The sequence below is a fragment of the Pseudonaja textilis genome, chromosome 4 (assembly GCF_049901715.1).
Source record: "Pseudonaja textilis isolate UNSWEBS1 chromosome 4, rPseTex1.2, whole genome shotgun sequence".
NCBI lineage: Eukaryota > Metazoa > Chordata > Lepidosauria > Squamata > Elapidae > Pseudonaja > Pseudonaja textilis.
The window spans coordinates 4,947,012-4,974,552 of NC_141993.1; the positions used below are offsets into that span (position 1 = coordinate 4,947,012).

The 27,541-nt window shown below is 41.3% G+C and overlaps 1 protein-coding gene across 4 annotated transcripts in view; it reads right to left on the minus strand.

Moving 5' to 3' along the window:
• Nucleotides 1-2,330: 2,330 nt before the first annotated feature.
• The window catches only part of TSPAN14 (tetraspanin 14), a 51,212-nt gene continuing 26,001 nt past the window's right edge, over nt 2,331-27,541 (minus strand). For 2 of the 4 annotated variants that reach the window (XM_026714504.2, XM_087932159.1), the window contains exons 2-9: nt 24,730-24,827; nt 16,345-16,395; nt 11,058-11,204; nt 9,072-9,242; nt 8,376-8,501; nt 7,584-7,628; nt 6,290-6,409; nt 2,331-3,196 (exon numbers count right to left, since the gene is read on the minus strand). In XM_026714504.2, the coding sequence (XP_026570289.1) occupies nt 3,119-3,196; nt 6,290-6,409; nt 7,584-7,628; nt 8,376-8,501; nt 9,072-9,242; nt 11,058-11,204; nt 16,345-16,395; nt 24,730-24,810 (819 nt within the window). In that variant the 5' untranslated portion in view covers nt 24,811-24,827 and the 3' untranslated portion in view covers nt 2,331-3,118. Of the gene's footprint in view, nt 3,197-6,289; nt 6,410-7,583; nt 7,629-8,375; nt 8,502-9,071; nt 9,243-11,057; nt 11,205-16,344; nt 16,396-18,349; nt 18,466-24,729; nt 24,828-27,541 lie in introns of those variants that run through there. The other 2 variants (XM_087932160.1, XM_087932158.1) reach the window with 2 other exon arrangements.

Sequence of the window (27,541 nt, forward strand, 5' to 3'; positions counted from 1 at the left end):
TATTCAGCTTTAATGCTTAGACATTTTCTTAAAGTATTCAAAATATTTCATGTCCACTGTAATCCTCTAAATACCTATATGGAAATAGGTCTAGTTAATAAGATTTTCTCCAAAGTAAGTGTACATAGGATTAGAACATTTGGCTAAATGACGTACTGTGAAATTATTCTCATAATCCCTGAAATACATAATTGACTACATTGTCCCAAAGCTGCATTTTAGAGGAATACAAACTGAAAATAATGACCAACCCTCTAAGGTATGAAGGCTACGGCCATCAATTCCCATGACAATCACAGATTAGTTTCCTGGGGGTGGGGAGTGCAGGTTCCATAAGACAAACACTTGACTGTATTCTTCACCTTTTCAGAAAACAAAACTTTTGTCGGGTACATGCCAGAGCATTGTCTTCTAAGTTGGATCTGCCCTCCATCTTTGGACCTGCAAGCCCTGAAAATTTCCAGCCTAGGGGCTTTCAACACAATTGGAAGATGCCTCATTGTTGAGCTACAAACCCCACTTGGCTACCTTCTCCAAAGCTGTTGGAGAAGCTAGTTCAGTAAGACCTGAAAGGCCACCGAAAATTAAACTCCTGTTTAATTTACAATAGACTGGGAAGGATGACACTTGGCTTCCATACCAGTCTTTATGGGTAATTCAGCTTTCACAGAAGCAGTAAATATGAGATTACACAAACTGTTGAAGGTATCCTGCATGGTTCCAAGTTCCAAAGACATGTTGTAGACCCTTTTTCAGGTGGAGCTAATGTCCAATAAGTCTAAGTTCTCCAACTATCCACAGAAGAAAAGTGGACTATACAAATAAGGCATTCCGTTGTTTTCTCCTGTCAGTGGATTTGCGTGATTAAATGCATCCAATTGTTCTTTTATGTTTAGGACAGGGGTTGGCAACCTTAAACACTCAAAGAGCCATGTGGATCAGTTTCCCACAGAAAACACCAGGAGCCATAAAAACCCTTCCCGTGCCTGTCTATTTCCTGAGTGGCCACAAAACTAGCCTATGTAGTTGAATTAAACATTCTGTTTTCTTCTGTAACTTCTCTTTTCTTGGATTTATCCATGGTTGGCTACTGGGGGTAAAAAAGCCCAATAAATTGTGTGTCGCACATTGGCGATTGTGATGCATATTTTAAGAGACAAGGAGCCGCAGCACATGATGAAAAAGCGACATGCGGCTCCAGAGCAACGGGTTGCTGACCCCTGATTTATGAAAACTAATTGCTACCATAGAGAGGGAGGGAAATAGAATGTGCTTTAGAGAAACTTGTGAACTATTGTTTTGAGAAATATACTTCACCCTATTTAGCCATGTCCATCACTGAAAGTTATTCTGTATCAGGTGTAACCACTTCCTGCAACGTTAGCGATGCTTTAGGACAAGGGTCTTCAAACTTGGCAAGTTTAAGACTTGTGGAGTTCAGTTCACAGAATTCTTGAGCAAACATGACTGGAGGAGGAATTCTGGGAGTTAACAGATAATCAGAGTCGGAAAGGACCTTATAGATCATCTAGTCCAACCCCCTGCCCAAGTGGGAGACTGTTAGGAATATGAGTCACCTAACAGTTATTTGGGTTGGAAAATATATAAACCAGAATAGACATTTTAATACTGTCTCTTTAAGGGAATGCTAAAAGTATAATTGGGTGTGGTTTCTCAAATGGCCATACAATGGAGCCAGAAACCTGGGTTGTTTAGTCTTAGTCTCAGAAGAGAGTGTGTCTCAGTGAGTCTCTGTTTCCTTCTGCTGGAGAGTTTTGCCGTTCCTCCATTTTTCCTAATTGACTGCTATTCTTGGATGTGATATAAGTCTGTTACTGAACTGTTTTTGATACTGGAATTTGATATTTGGATTATCCCTGGACTGAAAATTGACTGCCTTACCTGTGAATGACTTTGGACTGTGTTTGAACTTTGCTCAAATGTTTAGGGAAGTAAAAACCTACATTTACTGTACAGTGTATCTGTGTGCTGTATGTGTATTATTCAAACACTTCTCTCACTACGTCTCCCTGTACGCGCTCATTCTACTAACGGGAAATTACCTCAACAGAGACCCTACACCATTTTTGACAAATGGCAGTCCAATCTCTTCTTGAAAGTCTCAACTGATGACGCTCCCACAACTTCCAAAGGCAAGCTGAGTTGAAGCCCACAAGTCTTAAAGCTGTCAAGTTTGAAGACCCCTGCTGTAGGACAACACATTCCCTTGTCCAAACTTCTGTAAATAACAAGACCAATGTTACAAAAGTCTAAAATAAAGAAAAAACTTGACAATGCAGCCTCGACACCAGTGAATGAAAAGAACAACATTTGTTTCTGTTTTTTATATATATATAAATCCATTTACGTAAAGATTTCCCATTGGATGAAAACTCCTTTTGAAGCAAAGCCAGTGTCCCCTCCAGATCTCGTAGCATCTCAAATGGATGCATTGGATCTGTTCCACAGGGGAAAAATGTCCATCTTCTGTACGCATGAGGTCCGACTAAAGGACTAAAGAAGAGCAGGAATCCTTCACCCATCCATCCATGCAACTCTACAAACATGGCTTGTGTTGTAAAAACTCACAAACAATATACTTGTCAACATGCACAACATTCCCTGAACGTGTTTCCAGCATCAATGTTTCCAGGCCTTTGTCTCCCATTTCCCCACCCTTCAGGTATAATTATTTGGCATCGTGTGACTTCTTTTTTCTTCTTCTTCTTCTTCTAGTCACTGATCTACATTTGGAATGTACATTCTAAGTTCGAAATACTGTAAAGAAAACTAAAGGAAGGAGCAAAACAGAAAACAGAGACAGTGGTCTTGATGCGGACATCACTAAGAGGAGGTTGGTGTTGCATGCCCTGCTCTTCACCCATCAGCATGCAGAAGAAGGCTGGAGGTGAATATGTCTCCTTCAAACAAAACAATGTCGAAAAAACAATTCACAAAAATTAAAGCAGGAGGCCATTTGGCATTTTAACCAAAGGCATATAGAGGCTTTATGTCCTAGATACATTCCATGTTTTCTAAGTCTCAGAGTTCCTTTTGTTTCCCTTCACAATCTTGGTACAAAGAATGAAGATCGATTGGTCTTCGCTGTTTTTAGTTTTTATCTTGGGAAATAAAAGCCGGACTTCACTGCATCAATATCAGAAATCAGTGTCTTAGCCAGGAAAATCCCAAATATCTAATGAAAAACAGGGGAGAGAGTGAGAGTGAGAATGAGAATGAGAGAGGGGGGGGGGGAGGGAGGAATCCAATTTATAATAGATAACTGATTTCACAGATTTTCCCTAATAACAATAGAAATGAATATTATCTTGTTGCCTCTTTTCATGTCTACAAGGCACAAATGACCATGCTAAAATTATACTACCTTGGAGATATTAGGCAAAGACCTAGTTCTCTGGAGAAGGCGCTGGTGCTTGGAAAGATGGAAGGAGGAAGAGGAACAGGAAAGAGGAGGAGGAGGAGGAGGAGGAGAAAGAAGAAGAAGAAGAAGAAGAAGAGGAGGAGGAGGAGGAGGAGGAGGAGGAGGAGGAGGAGGAGGAGGAGGAGGAGGAGGAGGAGGAGGAGGAGGAGGAGAAAGAGAGAGAGAGAGAGAAGAAGAGAGGAAGGAAGGAAGGAAGGAAGGAAGGAAGGAAGGAAGGAAGGAAGGAAGGAAGGAAGGAAGGAAGGAAGGAAGGAAGGAAGGAAGGAAGGAAGGAAGGAAGGAAAGAAAAAGGAAGAGGAGGAGGAGGAAGGAAGGAGAAAGAACTGATCGGAAGGAAGGAAGGAAGGAAGGAAGGAAGGAAGGAAGGAAGGAAGGAAGGAAGGAAGGAAGGAAGGAAGGAAGGAAGGAAGGAAGGAAGGAAAGAAAAAGGAAGAGGAGGAGGAGGTAGGAAGGAGAAAGAACTGGTCCATGGCATGCCAGAAACCAGTCCATGCAAACAAGCATAACCCCATCGTCTCTCCATGGAACTGGTCCTGCTACCCAAACGTTTGGAGGCTGCCAATTTATCTATGTTGTTGCTAACAGTCAACATGTATTTGATGGCACATAATTAATATTTCATGTTGTTTCATGGCACATAAAATGTTTTGAATTCAAAATGCTCCACTTTCAAATGCCCCACAAAAATAGAAAGTAAAAGATCTATGGATATTCTTCATGGTTGTCCCACTGGACTTTTTTCCCCAAAACAATTTGATTTTCCACTTTTTAAAACATTTCACTCGTCATCCAAGAAGCTTCCTGAGAATTGAAGAAACTTCTTGGATGGGAAGCGAAACATTTTCAAAGGAACCAAGAAAGTCCAGTTGCTTTTTTCAGGGGAAAAAAGCACCTTTGGGACCAGGTTCTAAAAAAAGGCATCTGGCTGAACCTCTGCCCTGGTATTTCTGAAACTGGTGATATCTCTCCAACTTTGAACGAGATGGTGGTGTTTCCATACTCCTCCACTGTCTTCTTCTCAAGCTTTTAAAGGTGAAAGGAGGGACTGTGCTAGGTATGAAGAAGAATCAAGAATAGCCTGTTTTCCAACCTCAAGCAGAAAACCTCCAGCAGTTTTCTTACTCCACCAGGAGTATTCTGAGCTCAAAACACTCCTAGTAAAATCAGAAAAACCTTGAAACCTTCTCTGTGTTCAATAACGGAATATTAAAGGGAGATTTGGTCAATTATTATGGTTGAGGGAACCATTTAAATAAGCTGTGAAAAGCAAAGTAGGAACAGGTAAGGAAAATGGCAGGTGTTTAAACAATCTGTCAGCCTTGGAAGCCATTTTTCGCTCAGAAGCTCAGAGGCTGCCACATTAAGTGCCTGGGAATTTGGGAGGGGGGAAAACCTAGAAGTATCGTGGAAGAAGAAACATATACAGAGGATCAGTCAACCAGGTAAAAGTCATTATACCCAGAGAAACAGGAACATGTTGGCTCACAAGGTTACGACACTGGGTTGGAGGTTAGCAAGCCTGGTTCAAGACCCAGTAGAGTTCACCCCTATTGCTTGGAGGGGTGAACTCCCATCACCCACTCTCAGCCTTGGAAGCCATATTTTATTTGGAAGCTCAGAGGCTGCCACATTAAATGCCTGGGAATTTGGGAGGGGGGAATTCATAGAGTGTTGGAAGACTAAACGGCAACATTCTTTTCTCAGAGAGTCAAGGACATGTTTCCCTGCACCCAGAGAGGAGTGTCTGGAGAAAAGTCTCCAGTTGGGACGAAGATCTGATTGGGCCACGTGAAGGACTGATGGGTGCAGGAGATGGATCTTTGATTTTTCTTTTGAGAAGGGAAAACCCAGAACTCTCAGATTTGGGTTTTTCCAGATGTGCCAATATGACAACTCAAATAAAATGGAAATTTGAGGGATTGTTTGTCTCGGAATTTAATGGTTTGGAGTTGGTTAGTTGGAGCACTGACACAACCACTGTTTTAATAACTGTCTCTTAATAAATGGATATATTGCTCAAAAATTTATAGAATAGCTTTGTCAATTTCTATGCTACAATTCTACTTCCCTGCAAACTTTTGCAATCCCAGTTTTAGAGAGAGGATGGGACTTCAGTCTCACCCACATGACAAACCTTCACAATTTATGGGTAACTCCTAACAGTGGGATTCAGCGAACTAACTCTCTGCAGTCTTTGTCTGGGAATGCTGAGATATTTAAAAACAAAAATATAAACCGAAAGCTCAGCTACCCAGAAGCTATAAAAGGGAACCTCTTCTGCTGTTGAAATGATTGAAATCTGTGGATTTTCACAGACTCTCTACCTCTAGAAATGGTTTTGCGGCCTAATATATGGAAGTTTTCCAAAGCAGCAGGCAGCTCATTTTTTATAATCTGGCCTTTACTGTGGCCAAGAATTCATCAGTAGCAAAACAGGGCAGTATATAAAAAAAGAAGAGCTGTATATTTCCTCATTCTACATTCTACTCCACTTTAGATAAAACTCAGCCTCTTTGAATGACACCATTAAAATGCTCTAACTTGGTGTCCCCATAGTAGGAAATACACAAATCGTAGTGGTGCTCAAATTATCAGGCTTCAAGCTGCATTCAGAGCAAAACTTCACATCCTGTTCTCTTTCCAAGGCATCTTTTATGCTCAAAAAAATGTGAGAAAACCCCAAAGCCCATTTGGCCTACAAAACAGGACACGCTGTGAAGTTTACAGCTCAAACTCATTTGTAACTAAATGTGTTGCAGACCATCTCTTGCAGATAATGGGGATGGTGGACGATCCTTGGCAAGTCGGGAAATGCATAAATTAAATATGTAGCCTGCAGTCGCTCACCTGCAATAGTGAAATCGCAATGAAGGCGCCTGCGATGATATAAATATTTCTGGGTAGCCAGGCTTCCAGGGCAGCGATGCAGCCCCTCGTATAGATTCGTTCCTCCCAATTCGATAAAGACTAGAAAAAGAAATGGAGATGGGTGAGATACAGGACCCAAAACAAGATCAAGACTTGGATGGAGACCCACCAGACAATATTCCAGAACATGAGAAGTTTTTAATTGTATTTATTTAGATTATTTTTGTTTTTTGGTTGTTTGGTAGGTTAGTTGGTAGGTTAGTTGGTTGGTAGGTTAGTTAGTTGGTTGGTAGGTTAGTTGATTGGTAGTTTAGTTGGTTGGTGGGTGGGTTGGTTGATTGGTAGGTTAGTTGGTTGGTTGGTAGGTAGGTTGGTAGGTTAATTGATTGGTAGTTTAGTTGGTTGGTTGGTGGGTGGGTTGGTTGGTTGGTTGATTGGTAGGTAGGTTAATTGGTTAGTTGGTAGGCAAGTAGGTTGGTTGGTAGGGAGTGATCTGAAAGATAGCTTGATCCTTACAGGGCATCCAAAGCTCTAAACAAAATGGGGATTTATCCCAGTTCTGAGAATCACAAATTCAAGGAACAAATCTGTTAAAAGCACAAAGAAACCACCCGACACCAGCATGGAGGTAAAGAGTCTTCCATACTTTAGAGCCGCGGTGGCACAGTAGTTAGAGTGCAGTACTGCAGGCTACTTCTGCTGCCTGCTGGCTGCCTGTAATTCGGTGGTTTGAATCTCACCGGGCTCAAGGTTGACTCAGCCTTCCGTCCTTCCAAGGTCAGTAAAATGAGAACCCAGATTGTTGGGGGCAAGAGGCTAACTCTGTAAACCTTAAGTCTGTGCTGAAGCCAAATGACTGAAAGATCTACCCATTGGCCAAGGTGTTGGTGATTTGGGAAAGTCTACTAAAATGGAACTGCAGATATCAAATCAACGCCTTTCCTACAGGGGAATTAACATGTTTCATTGGCTAATCATTTGCTTTATTCTTTTTTCCCCCCAAGATCTTCTATCTTCTACAGCAGAGGTCCTCAATCCCTGGTCCATAGACCGGCCCTGGTCCATGGCATGCTGGTCCACTCAAATAAGCAAAGCCCCATTGGTGGGATGCAGGCAGCACATGAAACCATGCTCCTCCCAGTCCACAGAAAAACCTCCACTCTACAGAACTGGTCCCCGGCACCCAAACATTTGGGGGGCCACTGTTCTAAAGAACCCGGCGATGATGAAAGGATGTGAGCAATGAGGGAAGGGAGAATGAGGAAACACTCACCATATTTCTGATGTCGTAGCCACACTGGGTGTTCACCACATTTTGCTAAAGAGAGAGAAGAAAAGGAGTTGATGTAACTTTTCATAACACTTTTGGGGAGAAATCTATTTTGCCTTTCCACCAAAGATTCTCCATGACACCCTTTTTGCTCCCATTTTCTGACAGAGCAATCATCCTGTGATTGTTGGATACAGTGACCAGACCAAAATTGTCCTAATTTTGGATAACAGTGCTCCAATATGTGAGGGGTTGTCACAGAGAAGAGCGAGTCAAGCTATTCTCCAAAGCCCCTGAAGGCAGGACAAGAAGCAATGGATGGAAACTCATCAAGGAGAGTAGCAACCTGGAATTAAGGAGGAACTTCCTAACAGTGGGGACAATTAACCAGTGGAACAGAAGTTGCCTTCAGAAGTTGTTAGGTGCTCCAACACTGGAGGTTTTTAAGAAAAGACTGGACAGCTACCTGTCTGAAAAATGTATAGGGTCTCCTGCTTGAGTAGACAGTTGGAGTAGAACCTTCACGGTCTTTTAATCCAATCCCCTGCTCAGGCAGGAGACCCTATATCATTCTGGACAAATGGTTGCCCAGTCTCACCTTAAAACTTCCAGTGTTAGAGCATCCACAACCTCTGGAGGCAAGTTGTTCCACTAGTTAATTGTCCTCACTATCAGGAAATTCCTCCTTAGTTCTAGGTTGCTTCTCTCCTTGATTAGTTTCCACCCGTTGTTTCTTGTCCTGCCCTCAGGGGCTTTGGAGAGTAAGTTGGGATAAGGAGACAAGAAGTAGCTCACCGCAGGATCCTGGATACAACAGGAAAAGGGGACTCCACATCTTTCCCGACTTTTGCTCACACTGCTACAGTTGAAATAAATGTTGAGGTTCCAATCATTTGGACCCTGAGCACCACAGCATTGGTTCTGCAAGAGAGAGAACAAAAAAAGGCATTTGAGCATCTGAACCAGTTGTTATACCAGCAGCATCCCACCCCTGGATATATATGTATTGTTAATTTTATATTTGTAATATACAGGGTTGTTTTGTTTTCCTTTTTTGTGTCTTGTTTTGTAATAAGTTGCTATGGGTGAATAGATGGATAAATTCAATAAATAAAATAAATAAATAAATTCTTTTTAAAATTCTGTATTTCGTATTTTTATCTTTGGTAAAAAATAAAAGGAAGGAAGGTAGGAAGGAAGGAAGGGAAGGGAAGGGAAGGGAAGGGAAGGGAAGGGAAGGGAAGGGAAGGGAGGAAGGAAGGAAGGAAGGAAGGAAGGAAGGAAGGAAGGAAGGAAGGAAGGAAGGAAGGAAGGAAGGAAGGAAGGAAGGAAGGAAGGAAGGAAGAGGGGAGGGAGGAGGGAGAAAGAGGGGGAAAGAAAGAAAAAGAGAGAGAGGAAAAGAAAGAAAGAAAAGGGAGAGCATTCATTCCTGGCTCCATAATTTAAAACAAAACATGGTTTAGATCAGCCATATTTAACTCAACAACTTACCATTTTTTGCAATGAATCAATGAGGTTCTGCAAGTCAATGTCATCTCTGTAGGCCTTAATGTTGTTTTTGAAGAAAGTCTCTACTCGGTCTTTCACCCAGTCCTGGAATAAGAACGCCAGAACAGCCAAGGCCAACTCCAGAATGAAAATGAGCACAATGGTCCCACAGAACTACAGCAAAGGAAGAAGGGATGGAGAGGGGGGAGGGAGGGAGGGAGGGATGGAGAGAGAGAAAGAGAGAAACAACTAATTTTAGGAAGAAGAAGAATGCTTCCATCAAAAACAGAAGAAAGCCTTTCTGTTGAGGGATCCTCAGTGCTCTCTCAACTTGATTGCAGATGTTTCATTGCTCAAACTAGTAACATCATCAGGACTAGTCATTATCATGAATATCAACCTAGTTTACCTAGTTGGGGTCATGAAATGTCCACAAGAAGACAAGCAAGCTCAGAGAGCTCCAAGGATCCCTCATTTCAACTCTAAACTACAAATATTCTCCTTTATTGAGAATCCAGTTGGTTTTCAACAGTGCTCCAGGGAATGCAAGCTGATCTTTTAGGTTTAGGAGGTCATCAACAATTTAACTGGAAGATTATTCCATGGAATTGGCCAACCGCATAGAAAACACCAACTGCTCCAATTACATGAGATAATGTAGATAATTCCCAACTGTGATCTATCTGGCTGTTCCCCATGATTATCCAAGAGAACTTTTGAGTTTGGCTCCTGATGTTATAGATGGAAAAGGCTCCCCCAAAGTCAGAAAGTCTGAAAATCCTTGAAACAGGTCAAGACTTTTCCTGCAGAAAAAAGGTGTCTGCCTATTTTCACAAGGAAAATAAAAATTCGCCATGACCCCCGCACCCCAGCAAAACCTCCTGGATGGTGGCATCAACCAACATCACAGGCTTTGCTTGTAGCAATGTTCAAATTCTATTAAGATACTGTGCCGTAATTTGCAGCCTTTGACAACGAACAAGGAAAGCTGGATAGAGAAAATGGTTTCTTTGAAAAAAATGGGAGCAGGAGAACAGTGGTTAGCAATATCACTTACCGTATTTCCCCATGTATAAGCCACCCCTTTTTTCCAAAATTTTCAAGCTCAAAAAGTAGGGGGGTGGCATATACAAAGCAGGTACACTTTTTATACGTGAAAAATGCATAAAATAATAAAGTAGGAATAAACTGGTTTTCCAGCAGCATGCTATACTTTTTTGTAAAAATTGTACGTGATGATACGATTACGAGTGCGAGTACGCGATAGAAATGCATACGCTAGGCATCGGCCTGAATGCTTCGTTCCTACTCTCGTTCCGATGTGTAGATTGCTAGCGTCGCCCGCACCGCTTTCGCGTCATGACCGAAGTTGTAGATCTAGACGTCGAATTTTGTTTCTTTGTAAATTTTCTTTCTTCATAACTTGTTTCTCTAATAAAATATTTTTTTCAAAACTTCACAGTCCAAAAATTGGGGGGTGGCTTATACAAAGGGGGTGCTTATACATGGGGAAATACGGTATGTCAGATTGATTTGAGCCACAAGACAAACAAAGAGATAAACTGACCCTTTGAAGCTCCTTACCATTCTTTTTGTTTGTTTGTTTGTTTCTTCTACCTAGCGGTTCCTCAGCAATTCATGTGAATCCCAAAGAGGCAATATTGTTTTGATATTGCATTGGGATTACAACCCACAGTATTCCCAAAAGCATGACCCAAAGCTGAGTAGTCTGGAAACTACTTTGAGAAAGTCGTGTTCAATGAAAGGCAATGAAAATGTGAATTTTCTAATGCGCTGTTCTGAATTTTCCAATTAAGTGACAGCCTTTCAGTAACGCTGTTAGAACTGGGATGCAAAGAAATAAATGGCCACTAGATGGTAGGAATGTTGCTCCCATCTGATGCTGGTTTGGATTTTTGGATAGGTAGTCCAGTTTCTGCCTAAACGGTTCTTCCCCCGACAGAAATATACCAGAATCCAGCAACTTACAAATTTCAAAAGGCAAATATTTTCACGCAGGGCTCCCACGCAGCCAGCAAACCCTAGAACGAACATCACCCCTCCGACGAACAAGATAAGGACCACAGGATCAAAGCCATGCAAGCGTGTCATCTTTGACAGGTCAGACAGCACACCCTAAAATGGAACACAAACGAACGAGGATGAAGTCCTGCTGAAGCTTCATGGGTTTCAAAAAATGCAGACATTCCCAACAAGAGTCCAAAGTACCATGAGTATGCCAGGGTTCTACAAAAGTACAGAAAATGTTTATCCTTTTGACCACAAGTGCAAAGTCCTATTTTCCAAGAGCCTCACTTCATTTACTCTCCTTAAATAGGTTTATGAGGATATAGCAGAGGATGCAAAATGAAGGGGGAAAATGGCAGGATGGGTGGCCAAAAATTGTATAGTTGAATGAACGAATCAATCAATCAATCAATCCACCATCAATCCTATGAATTGCCCCCTTCAAAAAAATCACCAATCTCTTTGCAACATGTATCAGCTTTGTATAATCAAACAGTCTGCAGATACCTTCTATTTCAATGTCAGAATTCACACTAGCTAGGAAATAGCTTGTTGAGAATTTGGTTAGTTGGGAATAAAAAAATGGTGGAATCAGACTAAGAAGGTGGTAGGTGACCTTTCTGGAGAAACCAGTTTGAATCTCAAATACTGAACTACTAGGCTAAAAAATAAAAGGATATTTGTGTATACGGTCTTTCATTCTGACCGTAAGTCAACCTCAGAAAAGACCAATTGAAATTTTCCTTCCTTCCTTCCTTCCTTCCTTCCTTCCTTCCTTCCTTCCTTCCTTCCTTCCCTTTTTTCCTCCTCCTCCTCTTGTTCCTCCTCTTCCATCATCCATTTCACAAACAACATTTCTTAGCAAACTACCGTTGCAAATCCAAGGAAACTTTTCCCTTTCTGGGATTGTATTAGGGGTATGACAGAATTCTTATTACACTAAAAAGTTCATTTGTATTTATTAAACAAATTTCTATAGCCATCCATCTCTCCCAAAGCAACTCTGGGCTTACCGATGCCCATTTTACTGTTGGCTTGCAAATGAATCTAATTCTGTAATGGACAAATAGAAAATCTGACTAAGAACGCTCCAATGAAGGGCTAATGTGAGATTTTTAAATGGGCAAATGGATTTTCAGAATAAACAAAGAGAGAAAAAGAAAGCGCCACTTGCCAAGATGCTGTTCCCAAAAGGAATGCGTTTGAACACTTTCCTTAGGCAAGCGGGCAGATCCTATTCGCTTCAATATTTTAAACCTTTGGTCCAACACAACACAATTTAAAATTTACTTTGGATTTTGAAGTGGGATTTTAACTGGTAATAATTATTCGCCATGCACCCTTTAAAAACCACAGTGCAATTCTATTTCCATTGAGATTTTTATTTAAAAAAAATCTTTTCAGTCACTTCTTGTGGCCCACCAGTGGTCAGCAGAGCTGGCCACAGATTCAGACAGTGAGGAGGTTGGGGAGGAACATGAGCCAGTCCTGGAGTCTGGAGAAGGATCTGACAAGGGCTCTGCATCCGAGGCAGAGATGGGGCCAGGGCCATCCGACAGCTATCAGCTGCCTTCAGAGTTGGAGATCAGTGGGGCAGAAGAACAGCTGGAGCCTGTTCCCAGGGTGCGCATGTGCAGAGTTGCCAGAAGAAAGCAGGGGTGGGATTCAATGTTTTTAACAACCGGTTCTGTGGGTGTGGCTTAGGTAGTGGGTGTGGCTTGGTGGTCATGTGACTGGGTGGACATGGCTTGGTGGTCATGTTATTGGCTGGGTGTGGCCAACTCAATATCACTCACATCAAGGCATGCATCTCCTTGCCTGGCATCTCAAGACTGTGGGATGCTGCAACAGTCGTAAGTGTGAAAAAAGGTCATAAGTCACTTTATTCAGTGCCCTTGTAACTTGGAATGGTCACTCCACACAAGCAAAGTACCAGCAAAGGAGGGGGAAAAAACTCCAGAGATGGTCCTGAGACAGGAAGTCTAGTCCTGCCCAGAATGTAATAAGGGTTAACAGAGAGGCAGTTTCTGTAAGCAACACCAGAATGTTTCCTTCCTGCCTTCCTTACAGGATTAGGCCAGTAATTTCTTCTAACAACCGGTTCTCCAAACTGCTTAGAATGTTAACAACCGGTTCTAGCGAATAGGTGCAAACTGGTAGAATCCCACCCCTGGAAGAAGGGAACAGTTAAGGAACAAGGGTTAGTTTAGGAGTAAAGGCTCAGGTGGACAGGGAATGGCCCCTCCCATAGGGAATAAAGAGGAGTGAAAGGGGAGTGTGGTTTGCAGGAGACAATCTGCTCCTGACTTCTTGCCAAGTAATTGCTACTACAGCATGGTGTTTGGAAGATATCAGCCTGGCAACTTCTCCAAGCCTGATAAAGGTCTGTAGTTGTGAAATCTCTTGAAAGACCGTTGGCTGGGACTTTGCGGAGAGGAATTCAATTTAACCTAAATAAAAGGGGTTTTATTGGGATGAGGAGTCGGCTTCGTGCTGTTGGGGAAGCCTAGGTCACAACATCACTTTCCAAAAAGACACACACACAAAAAAGAGAAATTCTCTCACATAATTCTCTAAATTCTGCACAATGATGTTTTCCCAGAAGCAAATTTACTGGGAATTGGGTTCCACTAATAAATCCCAGAGAGCTCAAACAGGGCTTCAGCTTTTCGATCAGTGTATCCTTGAGGACAAACCAAGGGGTATCACTGGCCAAGGAGCCTCTGAAAGGCCAGACCATCTGAGGAGGAGGAAATAGAAGACGCCTCCACTAGATGGAACAAACGAGCTGAAAATGGCACAGAGTGGCTTTATGGCTGTTTGGGGCAGGGTTTGCTGGTGGTTGCTGCAGCCAGTTTCCTGCTTCCATGACAACAAAGCCAAAATAGCTGTTCACTTACTTGACGGCTGTTTATTAACTAGCACTTTTCAACAAAGAAGCCATCAGTTCTCTAGAGGGGCTTCTTTGTTTTTAGACACCATCAAAAGCAATCATAAAACCCCTCAGTTAGAAAGAGCTGGTTAAGCTAAGACTGCAGAAACAACCGAGGGAAGGATGGTGAAGGCGGCAGAATGGCGGAAATGAACTGACTTGTTTGATATGGAGAGGGGGACACAACTTACTTTTGTAAAGGACTGGAAACCTTTTGTGGAGTTTCTGCTGAAAAGGGATATGAATCAATTTCTGAATTTACTGATTAATAATGATCACATATGAGGAGAAGGGAACCGTGTTATATTATTTAGAAGTGAAGAAACAGATTCATATATATATAATATATATGAATATATATATATATATATATATATATATATATATATATATATTCCAAAGAAGATAAAAAGTCACTTTAAGTTTCTTTTCTTTCGCTTCATTTTCTATTGTTTTCAACTCCTTCCTTCTTTCCTTTCCTTCCCTTCCCATTCTATAGTTTCATGTTGATCTGTTAACTTTTTGAAGTTTCTTTTCTTTCGCTTCATTTTCTATTGTTTTCAACTCCTTCCTTCTTTCCTTCCCTTCCCTTCCTATTCTATAGTTTCATGTTGATCTGTTAACTTTTTGAAGTTTCTTTTCTTTCGCTTCATTTTCTATTGTTTTCAACTCCTTCCTTCTTTCCTTTCCTTCCCTTCCCATTCTATAGTTTCATGTTGATCTGTTAACTTTTTGAAGTTTCTTTTCTTTTGCTTCATTTTCTATTGTTTTCAACTCCTTCCTTCCCCACTCCCTTCCTTCCTTTTCTATATTTTCATGTTGATCTTTTAACTTTGTGTATTTATCCATCTGTGTGTGTACATGTGTCTGTGTGCATAAAAGAATAAGTAGTGTTTGAGCACACTACTCATTGCAAAAACTACTTGGTACAGGAAACAGCCTAGACAAAGTTAGTCACCCTAGTCAACTCTCAGCTTGAACACACCCAGTGAATAGAGACTACACCTGAGAAGCTTTTGGTACCACCCAAGTGGAGTCACCTTCTTCTGTATATGCCATTTCAAGTGATTGAAGACCATGACCATGTTCTTCCTTAGTCTTCTCAAGGCTAAGCATTCCCAACTCATGTGTATCTTTAGAGAAGTTGGTTTCTAGTCCTCTTGATGAACCAAACTGTCTTTCTTCGTCTCTGAACCTTCACTGGTTTTTCTTCCACTTTCACATCTTGGAAGGTGTGACTAGACACCCAGCCACTCTATACTGGCCTACACACAACCCCCAGAGAACATTCAGAAATGTATTTATTCACTTGCTAACATCAACAAACTTTGGAAGAAAGTATAATGCAGCGTCCAGGTGAAAGCCGAAGACCCTAAAAATTGTTTAACGGCTTTGTAGGAAAGTTAATCATGAAGGACATACTCTTGGCAACTGGTGGTTTCTTTGTTGTCATCATTGTTTGTTTGTTTGTTTGTTTAAATAATTGCACCAGCTATAAAATCAGGGGAAAGTGCTGGCAAAGGAAAAAGGAAATGGGAATTGCACAGTCAAACCTAAGCACGCATGGAATTCTGTGATGGAACATCCAAAACTCCAGAAGTCAAACTGTTCCACTGATTATGCCAGACTTTTATTGCCTCTTTGATGAAGTGATTGAATTAAAGGATCGGGGGAACAGTAGATATAGTTTCCTTGGACTTCAGTATAAAGTAATGGCTCTTTGGCATTCCCGAGATGCTGAAATACCTATCTATTTTTCAAATGGATGGTTTGAAAATATTTTTGAAAAACTATCTTCAGTGCCTACGAAGTACTTCAGCCAAGGCACTCTAATTTACATTCTGTTGGCTTCAGATCACATCACAATAGGTATCCTTTGTGAATGCAGTGGTTCAACAAAGGACACAAATTGGCACGAAAAACATGCTTCTGAATTTAATGGAGGGTAGAATAACTGAAGTTAGAAGTTATATGTGCAAAGAATGTGGGCTTGAAAACATGAGCCTACTCTGGCTTACTCAGAGGCCGTGTTTAATGAAACCCACTTCTAGGAAAACATGAAGTTCAAACCCTTAAGAGTAGCTACTCCTGAACTTAGCTGGGCTTCTTTTTGAGACATTTATAGAGTTAAGACTAAACTCTTCATTCCTGAATGTAGAAGTGATTTCACACCAATGAATAAAATCCACATGGAGATACATTTTGTTATGTGTTCCTTCATTTACTAGTCTTTGTAATCTAGCTCTCTAAAGATAGACAGGTCATCTTTCTGTACTGGGAAGAGATTAGATCCTACGAAGGAACTCATCTGCTTACTTTTTCACTCCATGCCCAAAGACCAGCTCCAAGAAATGCAACACCAGCTAACTGAAAAAGAAAAAGAAAAGCATAGATATTAATTTGTGCAACCAATACAGAACAGTCAGAAAACACCAGATACAGAAGAATCAGCAAATTCATGTGTAAAAAGCTTCTCCGTGTGATTTTTCTGTAAACGTTTTAGGTCTATGATGCATGTTGTTGGGGAAGAATGTGCCTTAGCAAATTTGCACAAACAAGATCCATGCTGGATATGAGTTGTCTAATAAAGAGCTAATGCAACCATTGCGTGCTGGATAACTTGGCTCAAACATGTCCATTTCCAACAGTGGTGACAAATAACCAATATCCATACTGGGGGTTAGAAGGAAAAGGACGTAAATAAAACTCACCCATGTTATAAAAATTGTACAAAGTGTGGGATATTCTTGGCAACCAATCTCAGAAAGGCTACTCAGCTGTATGAAAACAAGCAAGAGAAGAGAAGCAACAGAAGTGAAGCAAGAGAAGAAAAGCAAGAGAAGTGAAACAAAAGAAGAGAAGTGAAACAAAAGAAGTGAAACAAAAGAAGAGAAGCAAGAGAAGCGAGTAGCAGGGCTGTATTACTATTATCCTTCTCGTCTTTCCTATTACTTTCTTCTACAATATTGGTATCTTATGGTTTATCGCTTTGCTGCTTGCATGTACACCAGGAGCTTCTGCATGGAATCAAACTCCTTGTGTGCCCAATCACACTTGGCCAATAAAGAATATTCTAATTCTAATTCTATCCAAAAGGAGAGTGAAGCTTGCTAATTGCAAATATGTGGGAAGGAAGGAAGATGGGCAAGGTTTTTTTGCACCAAATGAGAGTCGTGCAAGGAAATGGTGACATTAAAAAAAGAAACATCAGATCAGCTAAAAAAAAAAAAATGAAGGAGAACAAGGACTCCATCTGGTAGCTGAAGGCACAGGAAGAGAGGGAAGTCTCTGGGATGAGATAACAGATCCTCCCGAGTCAATTCGTCTGCTATCTTTTGTTGTTGTTGTTGTTTAACAAAGACCATTCTCACTTTCCAAAGGCTGGGGAGACAGCTGAGCTAGCAAGTTCACATGGCCTTCCTGAGCCCTCTTACTTGCTGACTCCACAAGACTATTGGGAAAGAGAAACTCTGCAGGGAAGCTATCAGCATGGCTTGTCCAAGCCTACATCTGGTCAAGCTGACTGCATGAAGGCTTAATCTTCAGCTACAATTCTCTGGAGCAATACAATGGAGAAAAAATGATAAGACAGAGGTCTAGGGGTGTGCTAAAACAGTTGAAAGCATTCAGATACCATCTCAACATTCCCAAAGTCTTCTGAGACTCAAGCAACTCTTTCAACTTCAAAAAACAAATATTCCTTGAGCCCCGCCACCCTCACCCCCACCCCAAAGACTCTCCCAAGCTAAGAACATTTCTGGAAATGTTGGAACACTTCATGGAAGCAACTAAATCAAGCTTGAATACTCCAAGGTCAACATGTCCTGGAAACCCCAACAGAGGACTTCTTTTGTCCTTTCTCCAGGAATCACTTTTTTTGAAGGGTGACGAAAAAGAGGAACATATTAATCCAGAATATGAAGAGAAAAATTTGAGTAGCTGATGGCAAAATTGTGTGGACCAGTCGAAGAAGTAATCTATACTTTTACCCCCGCCGCAAAAAATAATAAAAATACATCCTTTGATTCCAAAATCAATTTGTTGAGGAGTGTGTTAAATTAAACCATTCTACCTCACATCCTTGTTTTCTGTAGAAGAGAATTTTCTTATCTATTCCGCCATATAAGAGGAATAAACATAAGAGTCTACCGAAGGGAAAGCAACACAATAGAAAACAGCAAATGTGGAAAAAGAGAGGGGGGAGGAAGGGAGGGGGAGAGAGAGAGGGAGAGGGAATAATACAGACAGATGATAGGTAGGTGAGTAGATAGGTAGGCAGACAGGCAGACGGACAAACAACCAACCACACAGACAGATGTACCTTCAGATAGGACTGCAAACTCTTGCATTAAAACCTATTTCCCCTGCTAACCAGAGTAGATGCAGTCCATCTTTTATTTTTCCATCACACTGGTACATGTTCCACCCCCCTGTCTGTTCAAAGGAAGTTTATTTTGAGCTCAAAAACAATCAGCACAGCTGGGCACCATTTCTGCTAATTCGCTGTTGCATAAATTCAGAGAGGAAAACAGAGTTTCCATGTGAAAAAATATTTAACACTAATTTCAGAGAGAGGGGAGGGAGAGGGAGAGAGAGATTCAGAATTGGAGCTAAGATTAGGGAAATTCGGGGTCGAATCGAGTATTAAAATGATGAAGCATTATTGTGGCTATTTTGGAATCAGAGACAATGCTCCAGAGGAAGACCGTCATAAATTAAATTAAATGCCAGTTTTTTATGTTCCTATTGAGTTTCTATATAAGATAACAATGGATAGAAATTAAGCCAGGGAAGAAGCCACCATAACCCATGGGATAGCTTGCCTTCAGAAGTTGTGAGGTGTTCCATCACTGAAGGCTTTCAAGAAGAGATTGGTGGACAGCCTTGGAATCAGATAGGAGCTTCTGCTTGAGAAGAGGGGTTGGACTAGAAGACCTCAGAGGACCCTTCTAATTCTATCACTTTATGTTTTATGTTATAAGCATGACAAAATGACCCTTAAAAGCCATCCTGCTGCTCTGCAAGATTTTTTTACCTTCTATTCGTTTCTCCGTTTTGAGCAAGCATGTCTAGAAATGGAACCGATTTTTATTTTAGCTCTGAAGAGTACTTTAGTTTAGGACATCGTGAACATGTGGAAGAAAGAAAAGAATAGAATTCTAATTTCCTTTCCAAGCAAGGAAATCAAATTTTCTATTTATTGCCAAGAGAGAAATGTGACAAGATAGGGTACAATAATTTCTGGCTCTTTTTTTAAAGTCTAATTATAGTTTCTCATCAGCTGAAAGGATGCCTTCTCAAGATCCAACTGGCTGAGGACCAGAATGCATTCAATCTTTCTGCTTCATCAAATGGATACGGCTGCTGTTTTCCTGCTAACAGTTGTTTCTTGAGAATACATGCATAATCGTTTGGTTTTGCTTCGCCTGTGAAGATAACCACATTCTTCCTATTCTGTCTAGATGCACCTAGAGTACTGCATCCAGTTTGGGTCACCACACTATAAAGAAGATGATGAGGCTCTAGAAAGAGTGCAGAGAAGAGCAACCAGGATGATTAGGGGCCGGGAGGATAAAACATATGAAGAACGGTTGCTGGAACTGGGTACGTCTAGCTTAATGAAAAGAAGGACTAGCAGGTGACATGATAGCAGCCTTCTAATATTTGAGGGGCTGCCACAGAGAGGAGTGGGTCAGGCTATTATCCAAGGCACCTGAAGGCCAGACAAGGAACAATGGATGGAAACTGATCAAGGAGAAATTCAACCTGGAAATAAGGAGGAATTTTCTGACAGTAAGAACAGTAAGAACCAATGGAACAGAAGTTGCCTTCAGAAGTTGTGGGTGCTCCATCACTGGAGCTGGACAGCCACTTGTCAGAAATGGTATATGGTCTCCTGGCTTGAGCCAAAGCTGGACTAGAAGACTTCCAAGGTCCCTTCCAATTCTGCAATTCTGCATCTCGTTCTGTCCTGAAGTCTCTGAGATGTCTTCAGGAGGACCTTCCAGGTTATTGAATGGCAGAAAAAGGTTCATTGCTGAATCAAACCCATAGCCAACTCAAATGTTTGTGATTCATACATGGACAATGTTGCGTGCCTCAGCCATTTTTTTAAGGATAGAAATTTTTTTGAAAGGATGGAGCAACCCTTCCCTACAGAGCTCTGTTCAAATCGTGCACCTTGGTCTGGGAGTTTTGGATGTTTCAGTAAGGCACTTGAAAATAATGAAGTTCTCCACTTCTCCTTTTATGCAGCTCAATGATGTAAATCATGAAGCTGGTTCACAGAGACATAAAAAGCCATCCATCCAGCCCTACCTAGTTACAGAGGGACAGGAAAACCTGCTTCTGTCTCCCAGTGCAATAGATCTCACATTTGATCAGATTCTTGGCTGATCTAGAGTGACAACAATTTGTTCTCAAAAGTCTTTCTGATCACCTGCTGTCTGATTATTCAAGTAGGAGAGAGGTCATCCCCAAGTGTAAGGTTGGTATCATCAATACTTCCAATGACGCCCAATATATCCATCAATCCAGACCAGCCAATGAGGCTGTCAATATTCTGTCTCGGAGGCGGTGAAGGCCTTAATCTTATCAGGGCTGAGTGGGTGTAAATATTATGGCATTCAATATTCCATCTTTAACCTTGGATGGGGTTCCAATTTTTCATTCAAGGTGCATAACCTGAGAAAGACTTCCAGGACTCACAGTTCATGCTCAATCAGCAGATGACATCTTTGCATAACTTTATTTGGTGCACCAACGGTACAATTTCCTGGATCAGGAGCCCATCATTGAATCACTCATGCCCTGATCCCCTTCAACTATTGCAATGCACTCTACACTGGGATTCCCTTGAGAGACCCCCACAGAAACTAGAGCGGGATCAACAGAATGCAACAGCCAACACTCAAAAGAACAAAAAAATGAAGCAATTTGAAGATGACAGCAATGTAGGCTGAAGACCCAAGGTTATGCACATAAGTTTATCTTTTCCGATTACAGACTGGCTTGAAGATAAGGACCAAGTTCCAGCATTAAATCTTAAAACTATAGTGAGATGTGCAGAAGACAGTCTATTCCTCTGGATATCCTTAATCAAGTTCCACGAATGGGGATTAAAGGCAACGAATTTAGTCAGATCAAGGCACTGGAAGATATTTAGGCCAACAGAAGGTTAACTTTACTAAATTGGTGTGGGTTTATAAGAGACTTTTTTAAAATCATTCAGCAATTGCTCCCTGATAAACCACAAACATCTGCTGCAATAATTGATCACCCAATTTTTACATCTGAGGTTGCACCTGAACCAAGACTTTAAAATGCTTCACAAAGCAGAGGTTATTTAAATGATTTAGACAGCTACTGTGGCAGCCACCTTCACTAGGAACTGAACTGAATTTTCCTAACAGTGACAAACGTTTTCACAGCTACACTGAAATGACAATAGGTCAGCAAACAGATTTGTTGACACGCGCTGCGTTACCCAGAAACCTTTTCACCAAATACTTCTCTCCTTTTCATGCCTCCCCTTTCTCTTATTCCCAGGATTAGGCAAGAGAAGAAGAGGATGAGCCCAACAAGATGGATAGACTTGGTTACAGTAGCAATGTGTGCATCATTGGAAGACCTGAAAGATGGAGTTAGGAACAGGTCATCATAGAGAAAATGGGACTAGGTGGTTGCTTAAGGGCATAATCTTAATTCTAATTCTTGTCCCAACATAACAAAAATTCTTTGAGCCGAGTTTGACTTGTGGTGGATCCATAAACCCATCCATGCAGGATTCTTAGAACAATGTGGAAGGGATTTCCTGTACACCAATGGCAGAGCTCCAAATAGCATCTTTACGGCATATTATGGGGGAGATCTAACTTTCTTGAGAAGTCTGTAATACTGGGAAAGATGGAAGGAAAGAGGTGATGATGATGACCAGCAGCAAGATGGATGGACTCCATTACAGAAGTTGATAGGAACACCTTTGGAACACTTGAAGGACCAGGTCCAGAACAGATCATCCTGGAGAAGATCCATCTGTGTGATCACCACGAATGATCTGACACGATAAGAGCACAACCAACCAACCAATCAAGTTATGGCATGCCACCAAGTCTCATTCAATTGGAGTATTTATAAATATTGCAAAGAAAGAAAGAAACATTCCCACCATTCAATGGCTGGGTATTTATTATTCCATTGTTTCCTCTTAGCACCTGCCCACCCAAAAACTTCTGCTTTTAACAGCTCCTTCCTTCTTCTTCAAACACACAACTGTGACTTGTGTGGCTTTCCTTCAGAAGCTGTGTCTCAGGGGTCTACGACAATTTGCCATGGACAACTCACAATGGTCAACTTGCTGCGGCCAACTCACTGCGAGAGAACTTGCCACAGCAGAACAACTTGCTGCAGGACAAGAGTTGCACTAATATCAAAGAAATTATGGAGTAGAATCATTAAAGAAAGGATGCAAAAGGAAGGGACAGAAATTAAATTATTATTTATTTATTTTAAATAAATGAATTGTGAAATTACACCGTGGCCAGTTGGCTCACGATGAGTTGGCCTGCGATGAGTTGGCTGTGGCAAGTGGTCCCATTCTGGTGTCCTCAGTGCTATTGATGACACACACAGAAGAGACTTCAGCTGAGTCTGAAACACCAGATCTGAAGTGTCTCTTATTGCACAGACAAAGACTAAAGTGTATCCTTCTGAAAATCAAAGAACAAAGAACAATGCCATAAACCTTTGAACTCTCTCTACGGAAATCAAGTAGCTGTTCATACAGGCTAGACTGCTGCACTTGGGAGGCAGGAAGTAACTGTAGATCGGCATGCTCATAAAAGTGGAAGCAAGCTGGAATTGCTCAAAGAGGTGGATGAAAGGATGGGATCCAAATCCAATGGCCGCAACTTGTGCTTTCTGCTTAGGAGTTGAACAAGCCTTGTAAAGTACCAAGGGAACAAGATCCATCCTTCACTTGGTGCACTGCATATATATATATATAAACAGTAGAGCAAAATTCCTTTAGAGGTATGGTTTTAACAACATATTTTGGATACATTATGTGGATTCTAGCTTTTTGGAAAAGCCTCCAATGCTGAGAAAGGTAAAAGTAAGAAAGATCATATATAGGAAATGACTAGACTTAGCCTGAGGGAGGGGTCAAATGCATAATCAGTCTTGAATCTCTTCATGCACACAAGAGATCTAAGTCCAGTCCACTTTGAATTCCATGGACTCTTGTCTACCATCTATTTGCTTTGAGCATTAGTAATTCAGATTCTTATACAGAGCTTAAGTTAGCAATCAACCTATATATTCATCTGAACTGCCCGACTCCTGATTTCCTGGGCTTGACATGATGAACTATCATGGTGGGAGCTACAAGGATCTCAGGGAGCATCCTAATCTGTGGCATATGGTCACCCAAGGACAAACCCACATCCCACACACAAAACATCGCTGGTGAGATTTAAATTGCTTATATTTATTAATTGTTATGTTCAGCAGTAACTCAATACTGTCTATCTTATATTTGGTTCTCATTGTATGTATCCCTATTTTCCCCAGTTTCACCATATCCTGTTCTTCCAATAAAGCATTCAGATCTATGCACACAGTCTGTTTTATTGGAGGATAGGTGGGTTTGGCTGTATGTTGAGCTGCACACAGATTAATGTGTAGTGAGGACAGAACACTATTAATTAGAATCTATGACTAACATCTCCGAAACACCATTATCTTCTTAACTGCATCTCAGTAAATTATTTTGATGGACCCAAGAGAGTTGCCACCAAAGATTATATATTTCTGCAACCACCTTAAAAAAGAAGAAAAATTCAATGCAATCCGTAAAGCATTTGTATTCATGAAGACAACCACTAGCTAGGACCATGGCAAGAGTTATTTCTTGGTTGAGTGCATCTTTTTCCATGTCCGCAGAATAATGAGAGCGATAATAATATGATTTCAGAACAATGTTCTTGCAAGTTCAGGCATTTATCACGGAACCATAGTAACACAGTTGACCAACCTCAGATGATTTCAAAAAAGCTAAGTGGAGTCAGCTCTGCTTAGTACATGGAAATACCAGAGTTGTAAGCAAGACTGGATTTAAAAAAAAAAATACCAGGAGTATGAATCACTTGGAGTCAAATTTGACTTTAAAAAGTTGTTATTGTTTTAACATGCTACAATAAGATTCAAATTCCTTGCTATAAAAACTGAGCACAAGATCCTATTCACATTTGTTTACTAGGAACAAGCTATAAAAATAATAACACCCAGGACCGAAATATACTGGAAATCATACATTGTAATGATGAAGCATCTGAGTAGGGACTTCAGATGGTTGACCACCTCTGGTCCAAGAAGTAAAGGAAAGCCAGAGATGGTTCATATTTGGATAAAGCACCAGCTAGCAAATCCCAGGGCTGGAAGTCAGATTGAGAGGTTTTGTTTTTTTCCTTGAAAACATTTCGCTTCTCATACCAAGAAGCTTATTGGAATTCAGAACTTCCTGCGGATGATCTCGCAAGAAGGCAAGGCCAACCATGGCTGATAAAATGAAAACAACATCTCCATGAAATCATAAGGAGGCAAGCTCAGGTTAGGTGAGTCTTTACTTTCTCAGTGGCTAAGGTGAAACACACACACACACAAACGCGGACAGACAGACAGACAGACAAAGTAGGGACTTACCCAGAAGATGATGTTGTAGCTGAAGAGGAGATATTTATACCAACAGCTGATTTCAGCAGAAGGGTACCGGTAATAGTGCATCTTTTAGAGGGCAGCAACTGTGCAGAAGCAGGGCAAGAGAATTGCTGGTTAGCAAGACAGAAGTCATTGGATTCAGCTAATGTAGCTACAGTTGACTGTGAAGCTGACATATGTGTAGCCATGTGTTATTGTAAAGCTAAAGGTTCCCCTCGCACATGTGTGCTAGTCATTTCCGGCTCTAGGGGGTGGTGCCCATCTCTGTTACCAAGCCGAAGAAGAGCCAGCGCTGTCCAAAGACATCTCTGTGGTCATGTGGCCGGCATGACTAAACACCTTCGAAGGCGCACAGAACTCTGTTGCTTTCCTACCAAAGTGGTCCCTATTTTTCTATTTGCATTTTTTATGTGCTTTCGAACTGCTAGGTTGGCAGAAGCTGGGACAAATAACGGGAGCTCACTCCGTGATGCGGCGCTAGGGATTCGAACCACTGAACTGCCGACTTCTCTGACCGACAAACTCGACGTCTTAGCCACTGAGTCACCCTTATGTTTTATTGTAGCCTCTGTCTATTCTTCTTAACTTTCTTTGGGGTTCCTGCAAAGGGATTTAAGGGTGCTTCAGGCTCACTACCTTCTAGCAGCAGGAAGGGGGGTTGTAGAGATAAGGGAGGATGTTGTAACTAGTTGGCATTCCTTCCCATGGGAACTGAGAAGGTGCCTGAAGCTGGTGGAAGATGACGCTTGGGAGTCATTGGACTGATGGACGGTGTGCTGATTGGAGAATGTGACTCTGGGGGGGAAGTTTCAAACTTTTGCTTTTACTGGGTGTAATTTTGGGCTCTGGTCAGAGTTGGAGTCGCACCAAGACCTTGCTAATTTTATATGCTTCTAATAAACAGACTTTGATGAAAAATGGACGCCTTTGATTTTTATTCTGGGGACATATTACTTGGAACCTTGACAGCTATCCAAATAAGAGCAGTGCAGTGGCCTAGTGGTGAAAATGCTCGCTTCCCCACTCGGAAGGTTGAGAGTTCAATTCGAGGTAGCAGCAGATATTTCTTCCCTAGATGTGAAGAAAAAATATCTGCTGTGAACTTCAGGTAGGTGTCAGGAAGGGCAGCTGGTTAGTAAATGCTCAGATACATCCAGTGTACTTGACTCTATCCCAGATTAAGGTTTATGGGGCCATAAAAGGATGTTTTATGTAGCTATCCAAAAAGGTTCAAATTAGTAGCATGTGCCCCAAAGAAATCTTTAGAGCACTGCAGTCGAAAGCAAATTCCAGGGGGTCAAATTTATATATGAAGTTTGAATGGTGCACCAGAGACCTTTTTGCCTTCATTCTACATTTTTGGGTGGACGGGAGAACCTATATCCTCCTATATGAAGACATTAGAAAGAAAAGAAAAGAAAAGAAAAGAAAAGAAAAGAAAAGAAAACCTGAAGTGGTGAAACAGAAACCTAGGAATAAACATGACTCGGACAACACCAGCTGTTAAGCTCTTTTTTTAAATAACTGTAATTATTCACTACCCTAATTGAAATTTATTGCACAAAACCCAACACCATGTACTTTTTCCTCTTTTGTCAAGATTGCAACAATCATTCCCTGCCCTAATGAAACAAAAACATAAAATAAAATAAAGAATAAATATCTTAGAATAAAGACATGGCTTTGGTTAACAGCAGTATAGATTAAAACAATTTTGCTGTTATCTGTCCCCAGGTAACAAATACTGGCAAGCAAACATGACTGTAAGGTCAGAGTTAATGCAGTCTTCAATTCGGTTTCTTCCTCCAGAATGTAAGGAAACTAAAGACTGAGATTGCAAATGTTTCTGATAATTAAGAATTATGGGCAATATTATCAAACTTCAGCTGTTATCATTTCCCCTACTTGCAACCGCATCTGCCTTGCTTTCTCTTGCCCAATTCCAGATGGAAAGGACAAGCCAATAGCTTTTCTCAAAAAAATACCTACATACTATTAAAACTGATTCCTGGAACCTTTGTAGGCATAACTATGCATCATTAGGCAAAATATTTTGAACTTTCAACTGGGCCAACTTACAGAATGGCCTCAAAATTCGGACGCGTGGAATTGAAATGTGGCAAACGTTACCCAGCATTTCACAACAAACTGGGCTTGTCCACAATCATGATGGACAAAATGTTCTAAAATGTTCTCTGTGATGATGTTTGGTAGTTTGACCTCAGCATTTTTGAGGCAGCGACCTCCCTGAATGTACTCCAGCTTTTCGAGAGAAGGCCTTGAAGACTCTGATAAGGAAATATCTCTGAAAGGATGACTCAAGAGGTCACCAGTTGTCTAGTAACGAACTAAAATGGTAGCCCAGTTGATTGGCTCACCTTGCAAACGTTTCTGCTCGCTTATCTCCTAGTGGCACACGCAGCTGTGGGAAGTTAATAAATAAATCGTCTGCCATACATACGCAAGGGCTTCCAGCCATGGTTGAAAGATCAGGGTTTTTTTATGGCTTCCTTGCTTTTAAAGTTCACCATATTTCCTGCCTGAATTCCTGTGCGTTTTTATTTTACGTGCTGAATCACATTGAGTGGTGATGTTATTGGAGGGGCACATAGTTAATTAAGATCAAGCCAGTGGTGGGATTTATTTATTTTTTTACTATCAGTTCTGTGGGCCTGGCTAGGTGGGCGTAGCCATGTGACTGGGTGGGCATGGGGTTTTTTTGCAGCACCCCCCATTTTGGGGCCTTCTGGGTCTCAGACAAGCCACCGAGGGGGCATTTTTGCTCCCAGAAAGCTTC